At 37.8% G+C, this 26,775-nt stretch overlaps 4 protein-coding genes across 8 annotated transcripts; 2 read left to right on the forward strand and 2 right to left on the reverse strand.

Moving 5' to 3' along the window:
- Window positions 1–542: 542 nt before the first annotated feature.
- Window positions 543–12,678, reverse strand: LOC119071625 (open rectifier potassium channel protein 1-like). Of its 5 annotated transcripts, XM_037176581.1 has the most exons (9): window positions 12,590–12,678; window positions 12,224–12,396; window positions 11,973–12,152; window positions 11,781–11,902; window positions 11,470–11,724; window positions 11,263–11,366; window positions 11,062–11,209; window positions 10,607–11,000; window positions 8,265–10,561 (listed from the first exon to the last, which is right to left on the reverse strand). In XM_037176581.1, the coding sequence occupies exons 2-9, from the start codon at window positions 12,363–12,365 to the stop codon at window positions 9,777–9,779; spliced, it is 2,130 nt and encodes a 709-aa protein (XP_037032476.1). In that variant the 5' UTR covers window positions 12,366–12,396; window positions 12,590–12,678; the 3' UTR covers window positions 8,265–9,776. The 5 variants fall into 5 exon arrangements, with proteins under 5 accessions (XP_037032473.1, XP_037032474.1, XP_037032476.1 ...); XM_037176578.1 differs by lacking the exons at window positions 10,607–11,000; window positions 11,062–11,209; window positions 11,263–11,366; ... (3 more) ...; window positions 12,224–12,396; window positions 12,590–12,678 and adding exons at window positions 543–1,882; window positions 1,944–2,091; window positions 2,153–2,256; ... (2 more) ...; window positions 3,138–3,317; window positions 7,987–8,113 and having other exon boundaries at window positions 8,168–8,367; XM_037176579.1 differs by lacking the exons at window positions 8,265–10,561; window positions 10,607–11,000; window positions 11,062–11,209; window positions 11,263–11,366; window positions 11,470–11,724 and adding exons at window positions 551–1,882; window positions 1,944–2,091; window positions 2,153–2,256; window positions 2,641–2,895.
- A 1,945-nt stretch (window positions 12,679–14,623) lies between these two features.
- On the forward strand, window positions 14,624–15,710 carry LOC119071626. The gene is made up of 3 exons (XM_037176583.1): window positions 14,624–14,781; window positions 14,845–14,985; window positions 15,195–15,710. Exons 1-3 carry the CDS (start codon window positions 14,718–14,720, stop codon window positions 15,485–15,487), a joined length of 498 nt encoding a protein of 165 aa, XP_037032478.1. The 5' UTR covers window positions 14,624–14,717; the 3' UTR covers window positions 15,488–15,710.
- Window positions 15,711–17,144: 1,434 nt separating this feature from the next.
- Window positions 17,145–18,708, reverse strand: LOC119071631 (60S ribosomal protein L10a). Its single transcript, XM_037176589.1, has 4 exons — window positions 18,591–18,708; window positions 18,096–18,251; window positions 17,427–17,748; window positions 17,145–17,355 (listed from the first exon to the last, which is right to left on the reverse strand). The coding sequence occupies exons 1-4, from the start codon at window positions 18,593–18,595 to the stop codon at window positions 17,185–17,187; spliced, it is 654 nt and encodes a 217-aa protein (XP_037032484.1). The 5' UTR covers window positions 18,596–18,708; the 3' UTR covers window positions 17,145–17,184.
- A 1,722-nt stretch (window positions 18,709–20,430) lies between these two features.
- LOC119071629 (tudor domain-containing protein 3) lies at window positions 20,431–26,745 on the forward strand. The gene is made up of 7 exons (XM_037176587.1): window positions 20,431–20,548; window positions 20,645–20,729; window positions 20,789–21,182; window positions 21,245–21,750; window positions 21,827–22,312; window positions 22,367–22,930; window positions 26,216–26,745. Exons 1-7 carry the CDS (start codon window positions 20,508–20,510, stop codon window positions 26,450–26,452), a joined length of 2,313 nt encoding a protein of 770 aa, XP_037032482.1. The 5' UTR covers window positions 20,431–20,507; the 3' UTR covers window positions 26,453–26,745.
- Window positions 26,746–26,775: the final 30 nt, after the last annotated feature.

The following is a 26,775-nucleotide window of genomic DNA, read 5'->3' on the forward strand; positions in this document are numbered from 1 at the left end:
AGAGTTAGTGTGGTAATGACTAGTTATTCGACTTTATAAAATACCTACAATTTTTAAAAGATTTGTATGCCCAGAATAAGCACCAGCTGATCTACTTACACACACTTCTTGTATGACATACAATCAAAATACACATACGTGTTAACACGTTTGCGACACTCTAAAACGTACGGCGGCGGATATTGATTTCGTTTTCCCATTCAATCCAAATTATAAGTTCATCAACCGACTGCGTTTAAATTAAATTAAATTTCGTATCTGGTTGACTAATTGACTGTCACTTTCTGCACAGAAGGGCAATGTGACTCCACCCACGAAGACAAAGGACCATCGGGTGCTGTGGCTGTACAATCAAGTCATGTTGATCCGTCGCATCCAGGCTACATAGCGTACATAAATCGCATCTTCAAGAAATCGTAAGGTTCTTCGTAACCAAATTGTTCAATTGAAGGTCTAAATGTAAATATATTTTGTTGACAAATCATTTTCTGTACAAAACACAATAAACACAATCCACGAAAAACCTCGCTAAATACATGACGGAAATTTAATCCAAGAAATTTAATTTGTAAATAATTTGCCTACATTACTTTGGATCAGAACGCTGATGGGCCCCACTATCACCTTTCGATTCGATACCTGAAGACCACAATACATTCATTTCTGTATCAGGCGGCTGAACCGTAATGGTTGGAGTCTGTGGAAGTGTTTGAGAAGGAGTGCTTGGAGGGGAATGCGTCGATGCGGCCAACGGGCTCGGACGTAATGAGAACGTCCGTCGTAATATCTGTGACTGACGAGCATTATCTGCGGACATAATATTTCTTCTCCTTAAATTCGGTGTGGTCGCGTCTGGACTGCCTCGGCTGCGTGTAGATGATCTTGTCGTATCTCGAGCCAGATGCGACGATGCGGTGTTTTGTGATATATTTTGACTTGTGAAAACTGTTGTGTAAGCTGGAACAGGTCGTAGAGAGTCACGCCTGGGGTTATGTGATGGTAACTGCAGATTTGGGTTTACGATCGAAGATCTTCTCGTATGAGCATGTGATGACACATTTGATTGTGCTTGAACTTCTTCTACAGCACGAATCAGATCGGCAATGGTAGTTTTCTCCAACAGTTCCATATTTTCCATAGTTGTTTGCGACAAACTAAATCGAGATTCTCTTCCTCTTGCGGTGTTATTCAAATAGGTCTGTGGATCCGGAATTGACACAGAATGCCTCTTTTCATCGCGTTCCCTTGCTTTGAAGGGATTTATTTTACTGATAAAAGATCGATTACGACACTCTGTTGGCACATGTAGCGTCGTTTCTGGTTTATTCGCGAATATTGAGGCAATAGAGAATTTTTTCGGCCTATTTTTTAAGTACTCTTCAATCTCTCGGTCACTGTTTGCGTTCCATGCTGATTCATTCGAGTTATCTAAACTCTCGTGCTGTAAAATATGGAAGGCTGAAAAAGCCCGTTGCCTCGGCGGTCGATTTGTACAGCTATCTTCAGAATAGGCCGAGGATTGTTGCGACTTTCTTTTCTCTTCTGTGAAAATTTGCGAATTGGATAACTCGTCACCAATGCTGTCCAAAGCGGTTATAATGTTGGACAGTATGTCCTGAGTTTGAAACAAACTGGAGCCGTCGAAAGTTTGGAACGTTCTCTTTTTGTCGATGCGACTAAGATCTCCGTCAGACTGAACTCTGTGTAGTGTCATTGTCGAGGTCTTTGTAGATGAGTCTCTGTGATGCCCATAACTATCAGAGTATGTCCGCTTTCGAGAGTGCTGCGGTTGTACTTCTTGATATATTGTTAACTCGGGACAGGACAACGATCGCGGAAATGAATTGAACAAATCCTTTTCAGTTGAATCAGTGTATACAGGCTGCGTATTACAAATAGTATTGAGTACAGTATATGAAGTGCAGACTGAACAGAAAAATTACCGTAAACTTCATCAGATTAACCTCGTTTAGAATGCTTCTCAGAAAGCTCAAATCTTTTGTGACTCCACTCCAGATTCGATTCTGCGTTTCTTTTATATTCATCGATAACTGATGCTCTAATCGTGCAATACGTTTACTTTGCAGTCCTCTGCAAAAGAAATTCAGTTGTCATAACGTCGTTTTATGATTGATAGAACGGGCACACATACTTAGCAATAAAGCCGATGATCATAATGAAGTAACCCGTTCCAATCACATCCCATAAAACGATAAAAATTTGGTAGAATGTGAAGTAGATACCGAATTTGCGGGCCTAGGGAAAGGTTAGGAGTTTTAAAGACCAATTTTAGGAAACGTTTTCAACAAACAAGAGGTTTTCTTCCTTTGTATTTTCCAGGGAGATTGATCTCTCGTGTGTTGAGAAACGGCTCCATATTACTAAAACCAACACACTTCAAGCAAAAGTGACCATAGTCGACAGCTGCCAAATATTGAGTTGATTTTGTATAAAAAATGTTTCAAGATTTTTTTACAGTGCAAAAATTTGTTTGATACACTGTTGCTTTTTGAGTACTCTGTTAAGAGTACCGCTCATGCTTGAAGTGCGGTGCTAAAGCTTGCAATTTAATTTGCATCGAAAAGATCAGGAAATTTAGTAAATTGAAGTCTTCCGCTACCGGGTAGTTCATTAAATTACCTGTCCATTTTGGAATGTTGGAACATAATCCCCGAATCCAATTGTTGTTAGGGTTATAAATGCATAATATACCGACGTCACATATGGCCAATCCTCGAAGTAAGTGAAAATGCAAGCCGGTAGAAAAATGAAGAACGCAATTCCTGGTATGAGTAACATCATTATTCTGCTAACCAGTCCGAATTTTTTGATCACATCGTAATGTTGTGTTGCAGCATATTCTTGACCTTTGTACCGCTTATACATTCCTATAAACTAAGTTGAACGCATGAGTAGCATGTACGATGAAAAGTAAATTTTGAATTTACAGCTTTGCTGAAGAAGTCTCCTAAGTATGTTAACACGAAACCGTTAAGCGGTAAGCCGATGAGTCCATAAAATATAAGAAATGCTTGAGCATGTAGATCGTGCGGTGAACTACTTCCGTAACCTATAAAATGTAATGTAAGTTCTGTCTGCATAAAACAAAGTGTTTCTTTAAACAATAAAATACTCACCAAGAGTAGAGCATACGATGAATGCAAACCAGAAGGCGTGGTAAAATGTCCTACGGTAATCCTCTGGATATTCGTCTAAAGTATAATTTGTCACCGGTCGACCACAATAATCCGATACGTGAGCAAGAACTTTATTTTGAATTTCTTCATCGTCTGGCGATGCAAATTTTACCAGGAGTTCTGGACGGGAGAAATGGAAGATTTTAAATGTTAAGGTCAACTACAATCAGAATAATATACTATTGTTGAAAAGGCTGCATTGAGGAGTTTTTTAAGTACTGTCGCTGATATCTTTTTATAAAAATCCCTTTTAAAAAATGTAAGTCAGCAATAACCACCACAATTGGTTTAGCTTTCCATAAAAAATAGATTTGCTTGTGGCAGTTTGACCATCTCTGAGAAAAGCTACCATTTTGCGCACATTTAGGCAAACTGTAAACTTTTCTCAGACTTAGTTAAACTGCCACAAGCAAATCTATTCTTTATTAAAAACTAAGACATTAGTGGTGGTTACTATCGTCCTTCATTTTTCAAAATGGTTTTCTGTAAAAAGATATCAGCGAAAATGCAATACGAAACGCCCAAACGTAGACTTTAGTTTCAGCTAAGTATTCATGTCTCTTAAACGAAAAAAAAAATCCCTAAACCCCAGACATTTTTCCTAACGAACTTAAATAAAAAAAGAAAATTGTCGTCCCATTAATAGAAGATTACATTGGATGCTGCGGAGGTAGTTCATAACACGAGGGATCAATTTTGTGATACGAGCCGAACTCACAAGTGTGGTTTTAAGCAACAAGCTTTGGAAACGGGTGAATAGGCAATAAAACAGCATACATTGGATGCTGCTTTATTGCCTATTCACCCGGAATATTGTTGTTACGAGTACATTTTTCCACCCAAGGACCTGACAGTTTAATACCAAAAGTGTTCAAGAAGACACTAGCAGATTCTTGAATACCAAAAGATTATTCTAAATTAATGTATAATTTCACAACATATATGTCGCGCTTTTTGATTCACTGCTAGACTAATAATAAACATAAAAAATACCGATACTACAAAACCAACAAAACAATCAGTTGTTGCATTGAAACGTTTATAAACGAATCTAGTCTGCTCACACTTCTTCATAACATTAATCCCGAAAACATCACTGGCCAGACACGCCAACTTTCGTTTAGCCCGTTGGGTGCTGAACCATAACTTTAACAAGTAATTGTAGCTGTGTCGTAGTCGCGAGCGGAGCGAGCAAATGTTTTTTTAAATTGTTTGTCGCTTATGAAGTGGAAAGTATTTTGAAGTTGTGAGAGTGTCGAAAGACTGAAAAGTTGTATCGAAAATCTACTGTAATCAAGAAATGAATAACTGTGAGCCAAAAAATTTGTGTCTCGTTTTCTTACCTACTTCAGCGACTGAAGTGGTTAGACAAAAGTTTAATAGACTAATATAATGAAGATGAACACAGTTAAACATAAGATAGGAAGAGGACCAACGATTGTTTTTCTCTCATACAGAATTTGGTGTTTTTGCCAAAAAAGAAAAGAAAATTCTCACCTGCAGTCGAATTCTCAATGCTCACGTGCTTATGAGCTAAGATTGTATTTGGTAATGGAAATTGTAAAATTGCGACGCAGTTGAAATTTCGGGGTAGGGTAATCTCGCACACCACACAAATTCATGGTGTGCGAGATTCACCTCTAAGTGGTGAATCTCGCACAGTCATGACTTTTCGTTACATGTCGTAAAAGGACGCATACTATGATCGCGTGTGCGAGATTCCCCGACACCGAAATTTCTTAATGTGATAATAGTTATTCTATCAAACTTTCCTTAAAAATGTCAGCTAAGTCAATGTTACTGTGATAAAGCTTTTTGTTGGATGCTGCGCACCCAACGTATTTCCTCGTTGGGTGCTCGGGCACCGGCTAACCCTGGAAGTCGGCGTGTATGTCACTGGCAACACTACTGTTTTGGTGACAAACTACTTCGACTGTTTTGTTTTTGTGAAGTGCAAGATTCATATTTGGCGTAATATTTGTCGATTTTGGTGGTGTTGCAATAAATTTTGCTGTGAAGTTAAATGAATACATGATAATAAAGACAAAAGTGTTGATTGTTTTTAAAACAAGTGGAAAATACAAAAATTAAAATTGTTTGGCCATAGGTGTTCGTCGAAGTTGAAATAATTGAAATTATGGCTATAAACAAAATGGCCGTCACTTTTATTTTTGTGTTTTTTATTTTATTTTTTTCGAAAGTTTTTAATGAATTTGCTTAGATTGGTCACGGTGCGGTTGAATTAATTTTAACTGAGCATTTCGATGCACTTTTGATATTTTTCGATATTATTAGTCAGCTCGGAGCCCTGAACAAGGTTCCACAAAAATTTTTGATTTTCATCCGTATTTTCGGTGACAGTGGTGCATCGCCCATCCTGTCTACAGAGAGAGTGGAGTTGGTCTCCAAAAATAATTTTTTGGTCATTGGTAGAGGAAATGTTGCTCTACTGCTAGAACTATTTATTAGCTTCATCCCTCATGTATCCACGCCTCTATGACTGTTTGAAAATCACGTTTTTTCAACTTTAGCATGTCTCTGTCGGCTTCACTTGCACTTAGGGTACCACATTTTTGTACAATTGTTATTAGAATTTCAGGCACTATCGATTGAAACCACAACCAGTTTTCCTCCACTCTCTCTGTAGACAGGATGGACGATGCACCACTGTCACCGAAAATACGGATGAAAATCAAAAATTTTTGTGGTATACAACATTTCAAACCGGATGAATTGTCGAAGATTGCGGAAGATGTTAAGATGGTTGAAGGAGAAGCAAAGAAAATTACTGTGGACCGGAAAAATCAACTTTTGAACCAGTTACTTGGTACTCTACCAGCCGGTTCTAATCAAGAATTATTTCTCGAAGGATTAATAACTGAGGCAATCCGAATAAAAACGGCAGAAGAAAAAGAAAAAGAAAATCAAACTGAAAAGAAGAAAGAGAAAAACACAAAAAATGAAGCAAAAAGAACTCGATGGAATAAACAGGACGGAGAAGATGAATCATTGATGAAAGTACCACGGAAAGAATGATTGGGTTTACTTTGCTCTAAAGATGAATTGTTTTAGTTCTGGATTTTTGATTTCTTTAAATTTCTTGATTTGTTTACTGTGTAGAATAAAGCGCTTTGGTTTCAGTATAATCCTGATGAATTTTTTAAAATTTATTTTATTTTGTTATGTTCCAGATAGCCAACGAGTTAGATTAAGATTTGCTCTGCTTCTAAAAATTGTTTTGTTTCAGTTTACCTTTCAGTAGTAGATTAATAGAAAAGTCTAAGATTTTAGTATCTGTGCTGAAATTTAGTTTATTTTTAGTTTATTATGAGTGTTAAGCTTTGAATTTTAAATTTTCCAGCTATTGCTCTGCTGAGTGTAGTACTTTAATTTCAGAATTTTAAGGTGCTTGGCCGTTCCAGACGATTGCTTGATAACTGATGAAAAGTTTTTTAAAGATTTTGGTTTTAAAGATTTTGGTTTTAAGTTTGAAATTGCAGGTAAAAAAGAATTTTAGCTTTGAATTGAAGTTATTTTAGCTAATCCTGATTTCATTGTTGGCTAGAAAACATTTCCGTTTTGCTTAATTTGTCTTGGTTAAAAAGGAAAGGTTTTTTGAGTCTTAAGGTGCAGCTTAAAATTTGGACGCTGGAACGATTTTGTGACGAATGTCGATTTTCTTCTCGTGCTCTTTTAGAGTGAACTGTGCTAAAATTAATTTTCATAGTAAACGAGCCGGGTTTAGTCTTTTCTGTCAGAACTTGAAAAAAGGGTTTATTGTGTTTCATTTTTACTGAACTGAATTTGTGTTGTTTAATCGTTAAACGGAGGCTGACTTGAGTGTTAATTACCAACGGAGAAAAATGGAGGTAAGCTGAACTGTGTGTCGATTAAAATGTTGGGTTCATTCGTTTATAGAATGAGCGTTTGGCTGTGTGGAACGAGACCTGTGTCACTGTATGAAGTTTTATGTTTTGGTGGTTAGAGCGAACGGGTTTGCTAACTTGTGTTGCGTTAATGCTGCGCTTCTGGGATTTCAAAGCATTTCTAATACTTCCGTGTTTTCCATTAAAAAATGGCAAATTTTCGTAAACACCTCATCACTCGTTCAATAGAGAAGTTTACTGCTGTCTTGTGAACGAATACGATGGAAGCAACTGATGATGGGCAGTTCTATACTGTCCTGTGACCACCATCGTATTCGGAGGTCGAAACAGCTTCTCTTTCGTTGATTCAATCACTTAACGTGAACCGTGGGTAAGGGAAGAGCAAAAAAAGCTCTGTTCGTTCTTGCAATCAAACTTTGACGATTCGTTGACTGAAATCCCGTACGAATTTCAGTTGTTTAGTTAAACTTATGAGGCATTTCAGTTATTTAGCTAAATTTGTAGGCATTTCAGCGTTTAGTTATTTGAATTTGCAGGCTTTTCAGCTTTAAGCTGCTTCAATTTGTAGGCATTTCAGCTTTATAGTCAAAGTAGTTTAGCTTCTCGTTTTAGTTGGTCTTCATTGTTGTCTGTATAGTTCGTTGCCAAATCGCAACGTTAAAAAGACCAGAAAGATGCTTTGTAGCAATCTGTTGTTTTTCGGGAAACTGTCCTGTCATTTCCCAATGACGGGCCTTTTAAGTGCGGCGAAAGTGAATTTTTCTGAATTTACCAATCTTTTTCAAAATAGGTTTTCCTATGAATATGTAGGTATCATATGCAGGATATGAAACAAATAAAAACAACAGAAAAATACGAATCGGTTTGAAGTTTGATAACGAAATCCCAAAAAAAGTATTTACCATTGACGTGAATTCGCTTTTGCAGACGTTGAGCCCGTTCTTCCAGTTCTTTGTTATGTTCGTAGTAGTAAAATACACTAGCGCCAAACAATAAATACAGAATGTAAAAGCACAATAACGCCAACCACTGTTCGTGAAAATAATTTTTTTATTAATGCGAGAGACGTAAATGCACTTTTACCTGTTTGGGTGTCATTATCAACTAAAGAAATTCTTCACAAAATTAGATACCTATGGAGGGACTTTAAATTTGAACAAAAATAGTTTCTTTGATAAAGTGTTTTACATTTTATTGATTTTAATCTAACGGTAATTAAATTGATTGTTAAGCTGGATCAATATTCGAATTATCCACCAGCAACGCCTCTTAATCCAACACTAAAGTTCTATCATAAAATTATCAAAATGTAGTGAAAGACTCAATTTTGCTACAATTTATTTTTAGGTCTCCTACCTACAGGATGCTTCAGAAAAATTCACGTTACTTTTAACTTACGCTTTCCAGAGTTCAACATTAATAACAGATGACACAGCCCTTAAATAGATACGTCCGTGAACGAGCGAAAAAGTTGAAAAGTTGAGTTTTCGCGTGAAGTTTGTTAATCCGAGGCGAAGCTGATGTCAAAAACCACGCGAAAACTTGACCTTTAATTTTTCATCCGAGTTACGTACAATATTTTACATGCTGAGAGCACCGAAAAAATGGTTCACTGATGAAATGAACGGTTTTCGGTGCAGAAGAATATAAAGATTATTTGGATTGTATTTAGTCAATTGCCTTGGAACAAGGCCCTTGTTGATACACCCTACTTCGTTTAAAGAAAAAAATGCTCGACTCATTTAGCAATGCATACATTTCTGATAATCATTTCATTTTTCAGGTGACAAATTTACAATAAAATTTGCACCTCTACACATTGTTCCAAACAATTTTGAGACCAATCGATCTTTGGATCGGTAATTTTCAAACGAATTTGTTGTATGCCTAAAGCGTTAGTATGATTGCTATTAATTATGTGTACTTATTTGACCGTCATCATGTGATTGTACATACGATCACTTTAACATTACGTGATTTAGTTCGAAAAACGTCTTTCATTTCATTGAATGCAGCGCAGCAACTAATATTCGTCGTGCTGCATTGTCATAGTTTTGGTGTGATATCGCGAAAACTTGAACCGATTCGAAAGAGATTTTCGATAGAGGAACGACAGTTGTTCTTTCACAATAGTTTGACTGTTACAGAACCATGGTGAGTTAATGAACAAAATGATGTGAATTTGAAGTCTCGGAAAAGGAGTCTAGCAGTTTCTATTGTGTCCAGATTTCTTAGATAGTTCGAAGCTTTGTGTCGAGACGAATATTCCGTATATAAGTGTAACTCCGATTCGAAAAATTCGCTCACTAAACTCTTCACAGACAGCAATCATATCACAAGTTATTAGCGAGTCTGTTATTTGCATTTTCGTGAAGTGAGAAACCTTTATGGGAACATAAATTTTGCTGTGAGAAATGTTATGTATTAGAGAAGTACAAGATTTGCTATCAAAAATTAATCGATTATTGCAACAAAAGAAGGAACAGGTGGAATCGAATCGGCTCAAAAGTTTACGCGATATTATTTGTAACAATTTGTGTCTCGGGTCAAACCAACAGTTAACGGAACTTTACGTAGGACTCTTAAATACAACATTTACAAGAACCAAACCGATGATGTCAACTACGTAGATTAAGTGAACGAAAAAAATAAATAAATTCCTGCTGTGGAATGCTCGAATAATGAAGGCGATTTACTTGGAGTCTGCTCGTTTTCTTCGTAATTCATTTTGCAATGACACTTTGTCTTGGTACTCCGGGTGCCACAGTAAATCTCTCCTAGAAACATTCGGTGGTTGCAGGGTTATCATGGGCATTTCTTGTATAGCTCCAATCGATCCCACGTTTCTTTGCTTAAGTGCAGTAGGGCGTAATGACATTGTTCTGTGCAACGTAGACATTGATTGATTCAATGCATAATGTTCTTGAACAGTTGGAATGGACGAACTTGTAGAGCGTATCCTTCTTGTCGTGCGTTTCGGTGTTATTATGCTTGTTGAATTATTAGGTCCTCTGCTAGGATTTGGTGGCTTCATATTTTGGCTACTCACAAAAATGGTTGTGTAGTCATGAGTTGGGCGAAGCGAACCTCTTCTCAAGCCTGGGGTCGATCCAATTGTTCCAGTTTTTAATGTCGATTTCTCTTTGTATTCTGCAAGTAACGGAGTTTCTGGTGATACGTTCATTTTGGGTTGGGTTCCCTCGACAGCACGAATTAGATCGGCAATACTTGTTGTTTGTAGCAATTCCATATTTTCACATGTGAACTGAGACATACTGACTAGAGATTCTCGTCCTCTCGATGTATTGTCCAAATATTTTTGAGGGTTGCTGTCTTGGCTGGCCACAGAACACCTTCGCGATTCCTGGCTCAATACTCTATCTTTGAACGGATTGAATTTGTTCATGAATGATCTGTTCTGCGTATCCAGATGCATTTCTGACTCAGATTGGTTACGAAATATTGAACCGATGGAATTTTTCTTCGTCTTATTCTTCATATAGTCTTCGATTTGATCAGAATTGCTTCCATCCCACGTCCATTCGTATGAGCCGTCAGTCTGTACCGGTTCTCCACTGTACATTTCCAAACAGCTATGCACATCTTCATTCACTGATGGTCGAATGCTGCCCAACGCATTCAGTACGTTTGATATTAAATCGTTAGTTTGAAACAACGATCCCGAGTCTCTGAACGTTTTCTCCTTATCGATGCGACTTAGTTCTCCATCAGATTGAGACCGATTCAGAGTAAGTGTGGACGAATTACTGAAACGTTCGCAGTTCTCGGAGTATGCACGCTTTCGTGAAGTGGAAACCCGTGCGTATTCATCTCGATAAATTGATATTTCTGGACAAGAAGCTGATCGCGGAATTGAATGTAATGATGCTCTTTCAGTTGGATTAGTGTACATGGGCTAAATGAATAATTCAGTGAGAAAATTGTTTCAAGAAGCATTCCGTTAATGGGAAAATTACTCGAAATTTCATCAAATGAGCTTCGTTCAGAATGCGTCGCAGAAAGTTCACATCTTTAGTGAATTCGGTCCATATTCGATGTTGAGTTCCTTTAATGTTCATTGATAGTTGATGTTCTAACTGGGCAACTCGTTTACTCTGCATTCCCCTGGAATGGAATCGTAGTGAATGCTTATGAAACTCAGCTGTCACTCAACCTACTTTGCAATAAAGCCAATGATCATTATGAAATATCCGACACCTATGAAATTCCAAATAGGAATAAAAATCTGGTAGAATACGAAGGACAATCCGAATTTTCGAGCCTAGAAAGATTCACAAGCACATTAAGCATATAAGAATGTAACGTTATTCTTCTTCCGACAACCATTTCCAACAACAACACCATTAAAGCATTAGCTTCTTTACCTGACCGTCTTGAAACGTTGGCACAAAATCTCCAAATCCAATCGTTGTGAGTGTTACAAACGAATAATAAACCGATCTCACATACGGCCAATCCTCAAAATATGTGAAGAGACACGCTGGTAGGAAGATGAAGAACGCAATTCCCGGAACTAAGTACATGGCCAACGTTCCAATCAATCCGAATTTTTTGATTGCATCATGCTGGTGATTGTGCGAATTTGCATGGCCTTTGTACCAATTGTAAATACGAGTGACCTACACGATCATGGTTGTATATCAAAAATGATCCAATGAAACGTTCTTTAGCTTACAGTTTTGCTGAAATACTGTCCTAAGTATGCTAACACAAAGCCGTTGAGAGGTAGCCCGATGATTGCGAAAAGTATGCAAAAAGCTTGCCCCGGTTGATCGTGTGGAGAGCTGTTACCATAGCCTTCAGACATTATTTATAGAAAGACAAAAAATTTCCATTGACTAATTCATTCATGATGGAACAGCCTTACCTACGGTCGAACAAACGATGAATGAAAACCAGAATGAATGAAAAAATGTCCATTCAAAGTCAACCGGATACTCATCCAAAGTGTAATTTGTTACCGGTCGGTCGCAATAGTTCGATAAAGTTTGGAGCACTTTGTTCTGATTTTGTTTGTCGTCCGGTGATGCATATTTTACGAGAAGTTCTGAACAATTGAAATCGAAAATCTGAATCAATTGATCCATAAAAGCAAAAGGTATATCCGCATTGCTTTACCATTAATAGAAATTCGTTCTTCTAGCTGGGCGGCCCTCTTTCTGAGCTCAGTTGCATGTTCGATGTAATAAAATATGCTTGCTCCGAAAAATAAATATGAAATATAAACACACAGCAATGCCAGCCACTGCTTCGGAGACATATTACTTCCAAAATTGTTGTCAGTGTTCGAGCTGATTAGGTAAAAAAATGAATCAAAGTATCAGAGCCCCTGCAAACAAAGTCTTTTTTTGTGGACAAATTCCACTAAATTTGTTTTTCCTAGAATATAGTTCAAGCACGAGAAATTATTCAAAATTATACAAATTAGGAGAATTTTTCATAGCCTCTGATTTCATAGAACAATGCACCGACCCCCACACTTACACTAATTTGTTAATTAAGATTTTAATGAGTTAAACAATGCTGGAATTACTGTAATTTGCTTCGAAAATCTACTTCTAAACTTTGTACGAACGTTATTGAACTGAAAATGCTGGGTGAACGTTAATAATCGTCTTTGTAATGTTTAAAGAAAAAATTATCGCCTCGCTAAACGCTATTTATGAAAATAAAATAGTTTCGAGTCTATGGATTGCATGTGTACTTAGGCAGAACGAAAATCGTACATCGGAACCTAATCGAAGAGACTACACTGCCATAATAGATAACATCACGAGCCTAACGAGCGAGATGTAAAAAGTGCTAATATGAGACGATGTCGAGTTTGGTAACAATTCGTGTGCGGAAAACACTAAATTTCTCAAACAGAATGAATAATTACTAGGCTCAAGGTATTCAAACAAGACGTTGCTGGACTAAGACTATACAAAAACCTAGTAAATAAAGAATTGTTGAAAGTATCCACAAGTTAGTGTTTTGTCAGGACCAACGATATAAAATGGGTCATCGAAACTCTTCTGCTGTTACAGTTATTTTCAATTATAGAAGTCCAGTCAAGTATGGTAATGTCCAAGTTCTTGAACATATGCTCCAATGGCAGCCACAACTACATACATTGATAAAAATGTACTCCGATCAAGAATTGAACAAAAAATCATACGAAACTACCATACACCGTTCTTATGATTTGGTGTAAAAATGCTCTACAAGTACATTTTTCAGTGGAGTACGTAATTTACACCTTCATTGTTATCATAAGCCACAAGTCACGAGCATTAAAGAAATCCGAGTTTTAGTTAATTTTGTAAATGATGAATCATTCTGTTAGGGTGTAGGTAATGTATAGGAGGCAGGTAATTTCAGCTACTTTATTGTTAAAAAGTTGAAAAGTTAATTCGGTTGATCCGAGGTGACTTTCAGAGACTGATTTCAGAAATCTTTTACTTCATTTGTTTTGAACATGCTTTTTGCTATATAAGACCTCATTAGTCAGAGATTCGTTTATTATTGCTGTCGTTGTCGTTAACAGATGACAGCCGTCTGTAACAGGTTAGTATGTTTCATCACTAGGATCAAAAAGGTGTGTTTTCGACCCAGGTGGTGAAAGCGTCCAAAGATGGAGCGACGCGCAGCGGACGTTTTCACCACCGTGGTCGAAAAGAAAACACATCTTTTTGATCTGAGCAACGCACTTCAAGCATGAGTGGTGCTCTAAATAGGGTACTGAAACTGGACAGTGTATCGAATAAATGTAAAAACTGTAAAAAAATCTGGAAACTTTTTTCATGCAAAGTAGTACTATATTTGGCAGCTGTCATTAATATCACTTTTGCTTGAAGTGCGTAGATCTGAGTGATGAATACTATTTTTCATCCAGTAGTACCAAAGTCACATTCCGAACAAAACATAACAACAAACTTGAATTTAATATTTTGTTTACTGGGTACAGTGATCGCCACTCATATTTCTTGCACATTTTTATATAAATTTTACGTGTTACGGCATGTTTCATTTTCATTTACAAGTGGGGAATACAGCCCTCCCCTTCGGGTCGGGCTGTAACACCCCACTTATCAAATAAACAACTTGAAACCTCGGAAGTAATATACTATTACATGCTTATGCACAGTAAAGTGCACTTTACATCACTGTTTATGACATGGAAAATGCACTTACCGTCCACAAACATGTAAATTGTGTTACATCACTGCTTGTAAATGCTTGTTTATTTACGTGTGATTACTCCACTCGCCTTCGGCTCGTTCCGCAAACCTCACACTTGCCTGAACAAATATTTACAAGCAGTGACGTAACATACTATGACAAATTTGACATTAAACTACCAATATCAGTCAAGTGAAGAAAATAACGTATACATCCCCCTGGCGCTGAATTTCAAACGAACCTAAGTAGAAAAAAGTTTTTTAAAAAATCAACAGCACTGAAGCATTGAAATCTACTACAAAAAAGTAACTTGACGTTTTGTTCCATCTCTTTTTTTCAGATTGGCTATCTTGTCTACGAGATTTTGTTATGTCAACGTATCTGACAAATCTTTTTTGGGCGTAGTTTTGTGCGTTTTGTTTATATTTATGTCTTAAGTTTAACGATAATGTATCCGTCTACCATGAATTTAGTTTGTGTCTTCGTGTTCCTCACGATCGCCTTAAAAGAGTGTAAGAACTTACTCGATTCACCGTTCGGCCGTAGTTGATTAAATTTCCCAATTAAATCATTAGGTACTGCCATTTGGTGCTATCGATGCACATCAGCAACGCCCGGTTGTGCTGACAAATTTAATTGGAGGGGTATCGGTTTCCTGGGAGATCCTTGCCCGGAAAACGACGACATATGTGTTAAAGTAACTGAGAAGAAAGGAGGTAAATAAACAAAAAATGCATCACTGACGACGGTCCATTTCCCACCATTTTTTGATTTTGTTCTGCAAATTCCGTCAGACTTGAGTGTAATTAGTGAGCTTTGTAGATTATTTTGATGTGACCAATTCCCTTCTACTTCCATTCCATAAATCCGACCTACTATTTAATTCTCGTCTGCTAACAAACGTTCGTCTATATTCTCGTTTCAGCATCTGTCACAATAACTCGCGATTGCCTTAGTACGTTGAGAGCCTTCCGTACCGATATACCTGCCGATCATTACGAGGGATGCCGTAACGCTGCAAAAGATGTCCGTCTAGCTCACTACGTCTTCAACAACACCATAAAAGAGTTGGACATTCGACGAGATTATTTCGATTCAACGGAATTTTGCTTCTGCTTTTTGGATCATCGATGTAATTCATCGAATTCGTTAGTGCAGCCACTGAAGCTAGTTTTGGCATTAATTCTGGGTAGTTCAGCTCTACGATTGCTTTTTTAAAGCAAATCGAGTACATTCCGCATTGATGATTCAGATCGTCAATTCTTTCCATTTTGTTTAAAACAAAATTTCGATTTAAGTGAACGAACGAATTGCATGAATTTTTAATGAATCTAAACGTGTCTTCACCGAGAAGACAAGGAAACTTTTCCGTCCAATTTTTCCATTTTTTATTTTGTAGAATTTGTTTGTAAATTAAAGCTAAAATATTTTGTAGAAAAAAGTCGCTTTTTTCACTTAACTTGTAACGGATCCTAGTCAAAGTCTAAAACATACACTGAAGTGAAAGTGAAGTGACACAGGTATCACAACAAAAGCAAATCGGAGATTTATGTGGAGCGCACTGTTCCATACCCACTCGCGTAACCTGAACACGGGAATCATAGAAACTAATTGTGATCAAAAATAGTTGATTTTTCAATGACATTTGGGAACCTTTTGTCTAATAGATTTACAACAAGTCTGAGTTATTCAAATGTAAAATAAGACTCGCAACCGATCAAATTCAGGTCGTACACAATTAACCCAATCGCCCCTCATTAATAAGGAACCGTTAGACATATCGGTGCTTCAGTAGTTAACGCATTCAATGTTTAATCTCAAAATTGGTCACCTTCATGTTGATTGATTGAACATGAAGTTGACCTGTTTAAAGATTTAAATTTCAATTCCTATGTTCACTACTGTGTCAACGATATGTTCAACGGAACATAACAGTTGACTATAAATCATACTAAATTTCACCTAAAGTTCACTTGTCCGAAGCCTTTCATCAACATTCACCGTGAAGCAACACTAATTCCATAAACCCTCTGACTACAACTTGAAAGGGAGTGAAAGGAGTCGATTTTGAGCTCCATCAGCTAACAGTTTCATATTCTGTCTGTCTATCCGAACTGTGAAGACTAGTTTAAAGTTACTCAACTCGGCAAGCAACACTTTTCTGATTCCAACTTAGATCCGAAAAAAGCTCAATGTTAATTTGTCAATGCTATTACAATACCTGATTATGAACCAGTCGGTTAACCTAAACCGATTGTAGGTTTCGCTATGGTTGTAGCCCGATGTTTAATTTTGCAACATTCAATAAAAGCTAATGGAAAACCCATAAGAACATCCAACTTGGCAACATCACTTATAGAGTCTATACAGGTTGTACAAGCAGTCGACAAACTTGACCCTTCTTCCTCCTTCTTCTTCCTCCCAGAGACGGCAAGTGTTTCGCCAATACAATACAATTACTGAATCAGAACGTGACTCGTTTGTAAAGGTCAAAAACAACTCTATCGCGTACACAATCAACTTCTATTCCATGAAAGAGACTAGAGAAAATTTCTGTTCAAAATCTGGGTTCATTTTATGCTAACGATATGAGCCATGTAAACTGTAAGAATGCGAACACGTTTCCTCTGACGAATTGATAACTTTAACCTTACCTTACGTTCGAAGAGAGCCATACCACGCGATTTCATAAATGTTCGTGATGTTTCACTTTTTTTTATTTTCTTTGCAATTAGCAAAGGAGGACTGTCAATTGGACAAATTAGGAGGACTGGTCCTCTTCACCCGAGAGTCAGATTTTTTCTTCCATCTGAGAATCGAGAGATTTTGTTCATCAAGACAAAGGCCACTTCAGAAAATTCAAAGTCCAACAAAATCGATTTCCAGAATTCTTTATTCTTCACGTCATACTGAAATTAGTACAATCGTTGTGGTGGTCCCATGCTAGATTTGATGTGTAGGGAACGTACGTTCTGCCAGTGCTTCTTCAACAAAGAAACCAAGAAGTTGATGGACAAATGGATGTTTTGTACCAATTCATCTTGAGACATTGTTACGTGACCAACGGCAACTGACAAGCACAAGACCTGAAAACAAATGCAGACAGAACGTTAGTCTCAGCACCGACCAAAAACGAATTCATTTCCCATCAACTTACTTTCTTCATTTGGAACTTGATGGTGGCCTTGCACTCGTCGATTTTGGCGGTCATCGATTCCGAATGGGCTAGTAGACCGGGGAACTTGCCGGCCTTGTTCAAACCAGGACCCAATAGACGTGGAATTTGTTTGATGAGCGATTCGGAAGCAAGGAAGGCATCGTATTTCTTAGCCAACTTCTTGACCAATTTCTTGTTCTTGTTCAATTTCTTCAAAGCTTCAGCATCCATATGCGGGTAACCGAGAGCGGCAGCTTCATCACAATGAGCCTGATCGCCGAGGATGCACACTTGCATTTTTGGTCGTGGAATGTTCTTCAATCTAAAATTGAGAAGGCACAATGTTGTAGAACACATCAAAATGGCGATCAACGGGGCAAATGCTTTGACTATTAATTTCTACATCCGAATTCAAACTCACCACGCAAGTGGATCTTAGTGCAAATTGACGGATTGTTTCATTGTTCTTTTCTTAGCTAAGACCTATATATGAGTGTTTCGGTAATTGCAATGCGAAGCGCGGACACTTAACAAATGCAAAGACCTACTCAATTATTTTAAGACCCTGAGTACAGGTCCGCCTTGTTATCGGCTTCCTGAGTATGAGCAATATCAAAATGTAATGACGAACATTAGCATGATACGAGCGCTCATTCAGGTGAAACGTACTTAACAGTTCCGGAGAAACGCTTGTCCTTCTGGGGATCGTAGTTCTTCAATCCAATTTGCAATTCAACCGATTCGAGGAAACGGCGTTTGTTCTTCGTCGATGCATCGAGTACGGCTGCCACCGACTCGTACAGGGTATCTCTTGAGACTTTCGAACTGAAAATGGTAAACAGAACATTTTAAAATTGGATAATTTTGACTCATAAAATTGGATAATTTTGACTCATGAGTTCTTGGCACGTTTATTCTAGCAAATGTGTGGGCTCCGAGTGAATGAAAATACAATTTATTTCACATTCCGTCTAAACATCATAACCCAACTTTTTTGTTGCAATTTTATCCGAACTATAAAAACGATGTCCAGTCATTTACAGTTGGTTTAAAATTGCCATTTTACCAAAGAACTCATGATGGATGGTAAAATTTGATTGAAATTTATCGAAAATATGGAAGGATGAACACAATTATTACAGATTAAAATTCTATGGCACTCACGTCATATTTCAGCGATGTATACGGCACCACGATTGGAATATGAAAGACCGAAATTACGAACAGAGGAAATGTAGTGACACTGACGTATCGATATCGATAACAAGTGAAACAAAAGATTTATATTTTGTAGTGACTGGGATTGTGTGGTCCCAGCAAAATTATTGAAGCCTAATTGAACTGCTAGTACTGCTGTCACTGATGCTGATTTTGTTTTTGTCAAATAGGTTTGTTCCAAAGTCATTTCGAAATGTCAAATTTTATCCACAGAAGACGATCTAACCTCACCTTTGACAAAAATTTAATCGAAAAATTTATAAAGTATTTGTTTGACGTTTAGGTTATGTTCACCTTTGTGGATGGAATCGTCGTTGTTCGAGCTGTCAAAGTTCGTGTTTACAGTTATTTGGAACATACTTATTGAACACGAAATTTTTGTTCTGCCTCGTCGTGTGAATCTTTCCCCACTACTATACAGCCGAAGCGGAAAGTAGAGAATAACCATTCAAGTGTATATCACACACTAAGAGCGAACGAAATGAGCGAGTATGCGTGATATACACTCACGGGTATAGAGTGTTATGATGAAAGAAAAAGAAATATTTTGACAAGTGCCATAGAGTGTTATGATAAAAGATAAAGAAATATTTTGACAATTACCCCAAGTCAACTTATAATAGATTGGTCTTCGGTCCTCTCGCTCTCAACGTAACATGTTGAAAGAGAAAGCAATATTTTGACAAGTACCCCACGCCAATTAACTAGTCTTCGGTTCTCTAGCTCTGATCATAACAGTCTCTAAAGCCAGTTAAAATAAACTGATCTTCAGTCCTCTCGCTCGCATCGTAACATGTTAAAAGAGAAGTAAATACTTTGACAAGTAAACCGAGGCGAATAATCAACCAGTCTTCGGTTCTATCGCTCTGATCATAATAGTCTATGGTTATTCAAGACCCCGCTGACAATATATTATTTTATTGTAATAGTGATGATATGTCGAACTTCACGTACGCACGCGTATATACTGTAACAACAATAGTAACATCAGTGTTGTAACATGTGACATACAATGCTAAATGCGATATATCCATCTAGACGCTGGAATTTATCGCTCTAGAAGGATAAAATACTGTCAATAAAGTCACATTTACCATCTCAAAAATTATTAAGCTGGAGGAGTGATGTTGAGGCCCCCAGTTGTTGTGGTGCTTACTCATCTCGAAAAGTTGCTTGTAATAGTTATTTATACAACTGAGGAATGCTGTTTTACGGGGCCGTAGGCCGAATGTGACAATATACGTCATGTGCCTAAAAAAGCATTTATCATCAGGTTGTATACAACATTTTTCGCAATAGAGTGTTATGATGAAAGAGAAGAAGATATTTTGACGAGTACCCCAAGGCAAGTTAAAATAAGCTCTTCTTCTGTCATCCCGCTCTCAACGTACCACGTTGAAAGAGAAGAAGATATTTTGACTAGTCTTCGGTTTTCTCGCTCTGATCATAACAGTCTATAAAATCAACGGAAAGTCCTACTTTTCGTCACTTGTTGCGAAATAGTTTTTTATGCAATCGAGGTGCAAAGAACTTTACTAGGCTCTAGATGTGTAATTATGACAAAGGACGCAGGCCGTGTGTCATAATACACATCGTGAGCAGAATAAAGACTTTGCATCGATTGCATACAACGTTTTATGCCACAGAGGCATCTAAAGTTTGCAAATGTTACGTATTATGGTGCTGAGTGGCGTAAAGTATGTTTGTACGACTTATCATCACGTAAACAATAAAAGTATTATCCATTTCAACAATTTGCGCCATTCATAGTAAGAGTTTGATATCGAAATATCGATTGGGAAAACTTCAATCATCGCCAATTTTGTATATGACAGCCAAACTTGACAGTCAGTTTTCTACACCATGGCTATCTCGCTACAAAAAAAACTTAAGGACGAAGGATGGTAAATAATAAAATAGGGCCACATTCCCCCGCACCAAAAATGTGACCGTAACATCAAGTTCAATATGCCTCACCGATAAACATTTAATTTGAACAGGTACTTTACCGACGAAGGATTGAAAAAGGTTTCCGACGATGGCAAAATTTCGGATATTCAAGGTCTAGTACGCAAGGCGTTAGATGTAATAAATTTTTCTGTTGTTTACTTAGTGCTTCTTGATGCGAAGGCTTCTTTTTGCAGATGGATTTGAAAGAAACCAGCAGCGGTGGATTGCCGACAGACTTTGCGAAATCGTCCAAACTTGAAGTGCCGTCAACTGGATACATTGTGCAAATTCAACGCATTCACAATCTATCCGCGCCCAAATGTAATCAAGAATCAAAAACGTCACCGCGAATGTTGCTATTAGACCTCACTGATGGTACAACAGCGTGTAGTGCTATCGAACTCGATCACTTACCAACACTCAGCGTTAATACTCCGCCCGGGACAAAAGTTTTGTTGAAAGGAACGATAAAAATTGTTCAGGGTATGTTGGTGCTAACACCGTCAACAATGAAGAACTGTAACGGTGTTGTCACGGCTATGGTCGAGAAATGGGAACACGAGAAAGCGATGTCCAAATATGCAAAAGGTAAGCAGATAGAATGAATGAGCGACATTAACGAGCTGAAATTAAAATTTGTTTCTTTGCAGGTGTAAAGCCGAATACGGGTAGTGTTCCTCCTCCTTGGACACCTTTCGGACAAAAGAACCAACAGACTCTAGTCAACGAATTTAAGAGTCTCGCCATTGAGAAGAAAAACGAGGAACCTAAAGAGAAAGACATCGAGTTCGTGACCAATCGCAACGATGCCATTGCAGAGATACTGAAAACGAAGCAGAAAAAGATCTTTGGTGGCGGCAATCGACAACTGGTGGACCATAATGTGAAAAAGATTATGGAAAAGGGATATACTGAGGAACAGGCCAAGACATCGCTGAAATTCGCTCGGAATAATTTGGAAAAGGCGATGGGAAATTTGAAGCGGCGAGAGGAACGAAGTTCTGGCGAAACGACGTCGACTCGGGGACCGTTCAACAAAACTCAAAAAGAGGACCGATTCGGTCGGAAAGGAAGGATTGAAGAGACTGAGAGTGCCAAACCGTCAAACAAAGTTTCTCTGTTCGACTTTTTGGAGGATAAAATTAAAATTCCGAAAGTAAGTAGTTTCCAGTCGACGCTGAATGCGTAGCCGACAAGGATGTGTATGCTCAACACGAAATTTTCAATTTTAGGGTACCGAAACAACACCAGCGTACGGTCAATCAACTAGTAATAACAAAACAGGTGCTAAATCGTCAGACGAATCATATCCTAAGCAGCATTACAGATCTGATGATTATCAACCGTCGAATCGGACATCAACTAATAGAAATACTCAGTCAATTAATAACGGATCCAATCCGCAATCTCAGGCGCAGATCGACAATCGATCGAAATTTGAGAATAATATTTCCGCGAGTTTTGCTAGTCGCCAGAAAAAGGATGACGACCAGTACCCGCCGTCGAGAAATTACAACGATTCAAGAGCAAACAAATGGAGCGGTAAACCCAACATGACGAATCCGAGACAAAGCGCACACGAAACGAGTTCTGGTTCCTACAATAAAGGTGCAAATGCTCGGCCACAAAGCTCAAACTATCCGCAAAATTCATATCAAAACAATGCCCCCTCTAATTCTGCCTATGGCCAGAGATTTACGAAAAATTTCAATGAAACGGTTAGTCTCACTGTCATAGTTTATTGGCTCCATTAAAACCAAATCAATTTACAGGGCAAACCATCTCGTTACGATGAAAAACACCAACATCCCCGAAGTGAACAGAATGATCGGCGGAACAATGCACCGTACAATGTGAATCAATTAACGGAAGCCACTACATCAATGAAATTGTCGAACAACAAGCGTCCCCCATATAATAACCAGCCGAACTACGCTGGTAAACATCAACAGACCCCATCTCAACCGTCATCTCGGCCACAATCTCAAAATCATCCGGCAAAGAATGCGCCAACACCGAACGGATACGATTATAATCCGTACAAAATAATGGGATTCCAGAACAAGGAAACGAACGAGTATGCGTTGAATGTCTTGAAAAATCAAAATTTCGATGCAGTGCCACCAACGGTATTAGCCAAACAGCCCAGTCAGCCGATACCAGCCGAAAGTTTCGTACAGATACCAGCTAATCGAAATTTCGTTGTTCCACCTCCGCCAACTGCGACGGCAGTGATGGCACAGCCATTTATTCCAGCTGTTATCAATACCCAGCCATTCAATTGGACGTGGAAGGAACACGATATTTGTTTTGCGAAATACTGGGAAGATCAGCGGGTATGTGATGAGTTTTTCATTTTCATTAATGTACAGTACGGAGTTAATTATTTGGGTGGAGGTTGTAGTGTATCGTTGTTGTTTTCGCTTTGTGACGCAGAAAAGATCCCCCTTTAAAACATAAGCAATTTCGAAATCGGTTCCTCCTAAATGGGAAGTTTTTGCTACGATTCTACGGCATTCGATTTCGTTGTTGAGGGATTCTTTTTAAAAACAGCTAACCGAAATCGGACGCATTTTCTATTGGAATTTTTTATATATACCTAGAAAGGACTTCGACCCTACAAGCCAAAACCACTTTCAAAAAAATTCTTCGAAGCTTGTGCGGCTGGTAAAAGGTGAGCAAAAACGGAAAAATTGCTATTTTCTTACAAAAATTTCTCCAGTTACACGAGCCGTACAGGGTCGTGTGGGGTGTCATTAGAAAGGTGATTATGTGATTTGAATGCATATGCGATGAAATAGAAGTTGAAATGTTTAAGTGCCTATATTTCATGGTATATGCATCCAAACCCCATAATCCCTATTTGGCCTAAGAGCACATAAAATTACCTTTCAAATGATACCCCACACGACGTTTTGTGTACCTCGAGAACAGTGTAAGTCTTTGGTTGAAAACTTCAACTGCACATATTTCAGTTAAACAGCCTCGATGAAGCGGGTAACAGTGGCAGAGTCGTTTTCTCGTTGCGTCATATTGCGGCAAAGTGGTTCAACGAAAAAGTGACAGTTGTGAAAATTCTAAATTAGATTTTTTTGTTTTGATGTGGTTGATTGTGATGATTTTTCGTTTTGTGTGTGAAAAAGTGTGCAAAATTATGATTTTATTATATTAATAATTGATTAATAATGAGCCATCCGTGACAGTGTCCTCATAAATAATAAAATCGGTGTTCAATGTTTTCAAAAACGAAAAATTCCATGGCCAATGTTCTCGTTCTCATAAACATTAAAATTGGTTTTATGTGAATAGATCCAAAGAAATTGTTACGTTGAGATATGAACCTAGGAAAGCACTCCAACGACCTGATTCATTTCATATGATCCCGTCGGTCTAGATTCTAGATCTGAGATTTTTTCTGATTCAGTTTATGTGAAGAGTTTTTCTCTGATTAAATTCCTGTGATCAATCAATTAAAAGCCTCAACCCAACATGATTTTAATTAGACTTTCTTGTTTCAGGCCAGGTTTGACCCGAGCATTAATTATGAAAATATTTATTATTTCTTGTGTTCAATCAATTCAAATCGAATTCTTGAAAATTAACATTCAAAAATGTTGCGCTAAAAAAATCCAAATTTTACGACAGATCCACTTTGTCGCATTTTCTCATGTCGCATATTTCTGTCTCTGCCACTGTTACCCGCTTCATCGAGGCTGTTTAATTTCAGTGTGGATGAATTTTAAAACCATCAAGTCCCTATTCGGCTCAATAGTACATGTCATTACCTTTCTAATGACGCCACACACGACCCTGTACGGCTCGTGTAACTGGAGAAATTTTTGTAAGAAAATTGCAATTTTTCGGTTTTTGCTCACCTTTTATCAGCCACACAAGCTTCGAAGAATTTTTTTTACGACGCACAACGCGTCACCCTCAGCGATATCAGTTATTTTGTAAGTAAGATAAAGGACTTGCGTCAAATTTACCCTTTAAGGGTTTTTTGACTGATATCAACACTTTTGTAAGTATGTCATTTCGACAACATCAAGAAATCTTATGAAAATTAAAAAATGCTAGAAAAATCAGTCTGAATCCCAAAATCTAGAAACCAATCTTGGTGCAACTCACTTATATTGAAAATAACCCAAATCCATCGAAAAATCCGATGGAAGTTAGGAAGCGCCAGAGGAATCATTTGTCATCTTAAAATTTATAGAACCAACCTTGAAACACTTCACTAATGTCGAATATAACTCAAATCCATAAAAAAATCCGATGGAAGTTAGGAAGCGCCAGAGGATCATCTGTCATCCCAAAATATAGGAACCAACTTTGGAACACCTTACTCATGTCGAAAATAACCAAAATCCATCGAAAAATCCGATGGAAGTTAGGAAGTGCCAGAGGAATCATCTGTCATCCTAAAATCTACAAACCAATCTTGGTACACCTCACTTATAATGAAAATAACCAAAAACCATCGAAAAATTGGAAGTTAGGAAGTGCCAGAGGAAACATCTCTCATCCCAAAATCTACAAACCAATCTTGGTACACCTCACTTATATTGAAAATAACCAAAATCCATCGAAAAATCCGATGGAAGTTAGGAAGTGCCAGAGGAAACATCTCTCATCCCAAAATTTAGGAACCAACCTTGGAACATCTCACTCATGTTGAAAAAAGCCCAAATCCATCAAAAAATCCGATAGAAGTTTGGTAGTTCCAGAGGAATCATCTGTCATCCCAAAATTTAGGAACCAACCTTGGAACACCTTACTCATGTCAAAAATAACCCAAATCCATCGAAAAATTCGATGAAAGTTAGGAAGTGCCAGAGGAATCACCTGTCATCCCAAAATTTAGGAACCGACCTAGTGGAAGTTAATACTTAATGATCACAACAATTCCCAACAAGAAATACATTCCAAAATAACATACACCATTCACCACAGCACCATTCATATCATGCAACAAAATATACAACTCACACACACACATACAAATTGGCTTTTATATGGCATTTGTATGGAGACTTTGGAGAGCTCCAGCTCCCAAGATATGAGTTTTTTCCAACTTTTGAACATTCCATTCTTATTTTTGGGCCAACATTAGCCTATAACCAAAATTTCAGGAAAATCTATAGAAACGTTTAGGAGTTGCTGGATCCACTTTTCCATAGGAACTAACTAACTAACAAACGTAGGCGATTTCAGTTATGTGAAAAAACGAAATTTTGCTTATTTTCATACAACATCAATATTTCGAAGTTCAATATATCGGCCAATTTTGAAGCTGCAGTAACGTGTGATATCTCGTTGAACTCGTATGGATTCCTAGATTCCAGATATTCTAGTTTGGGGGTCGTTGAAGTTAAGAGGGAGAAGTCAAAAAAATGCTGTAAATATGCTCCGCCGTCCTCAATTTTTTTTTTTAAACATTTTTGGTAGTGGACTTGCGTTACGCCCGCTTACTAACGTGCGGGCATGATTCCAATAGAAAATGCGTCCGATTTCGGTAGGCTGTTTTTCAAAAGAATCCCTCGTTACATTTTCATAAGGGGCCTCGCCCCATCACGTATTCGATTTATTTGTTTAACGTGCTTTTCTTACTGAATTTCCAGTACTATAACGCGGAGATTACTGCTGTGACAAATAAGACGTGCGTCGTTCAATTCATGGAGTATGGAAACTATGAAGAAGTGTTGCTCAGCGATTGCTTGCCGATCAATGACGCCAACATACAAAGTATTAATCAGTACAACAACAATTTGATCCACGATCAAAATGTTCAGTACTATCAGCAGCAACAACAACATCGGCCCATTTATGTTACGCCAGCGCAGCGAGGTGCAAAATGAAGGTACGTGTACGGTGTGCTGATCAGGCAGGATGACGCATATTACTAGATACTAGAGTCGACCTCGGTTCGCATCATATTGTTGTTCAAACTATATTATCTCCTCTCTTACTATGTTTCCTTTTTGTTAACCCGAAATCATTATTTTTTTTCCCAACCAGCGTGATTGAGCATGGCTGGTGTTTATAAAACCATTTATTTTATGAGTCTTGAAGTTTTACTAATTAATCATAATAACGACGACGAAAATAATTTATTCAGAAATGATGAAATAAAGTGAAGAATAAAGTGAAATGTAAACGCAGTGTTTAGATTAGCGAAGCG

This window comes from Bradysia coprophila (genome assembly GCF_014529535.1).
Source record: "Bradysia coprophila strain Holo2 chromosome IV unlocalized genomic scaffold, BU_Bcop_v1 contig_5, whole genome shotgun sequence".
Classification (NCBI taxonomy): domain Eukaryota; kingdom Metazoa; phylum Arthropoda; class Insecta; order Diptera; family Sciaridae; genus Bradysia; species Bradysia coprophila.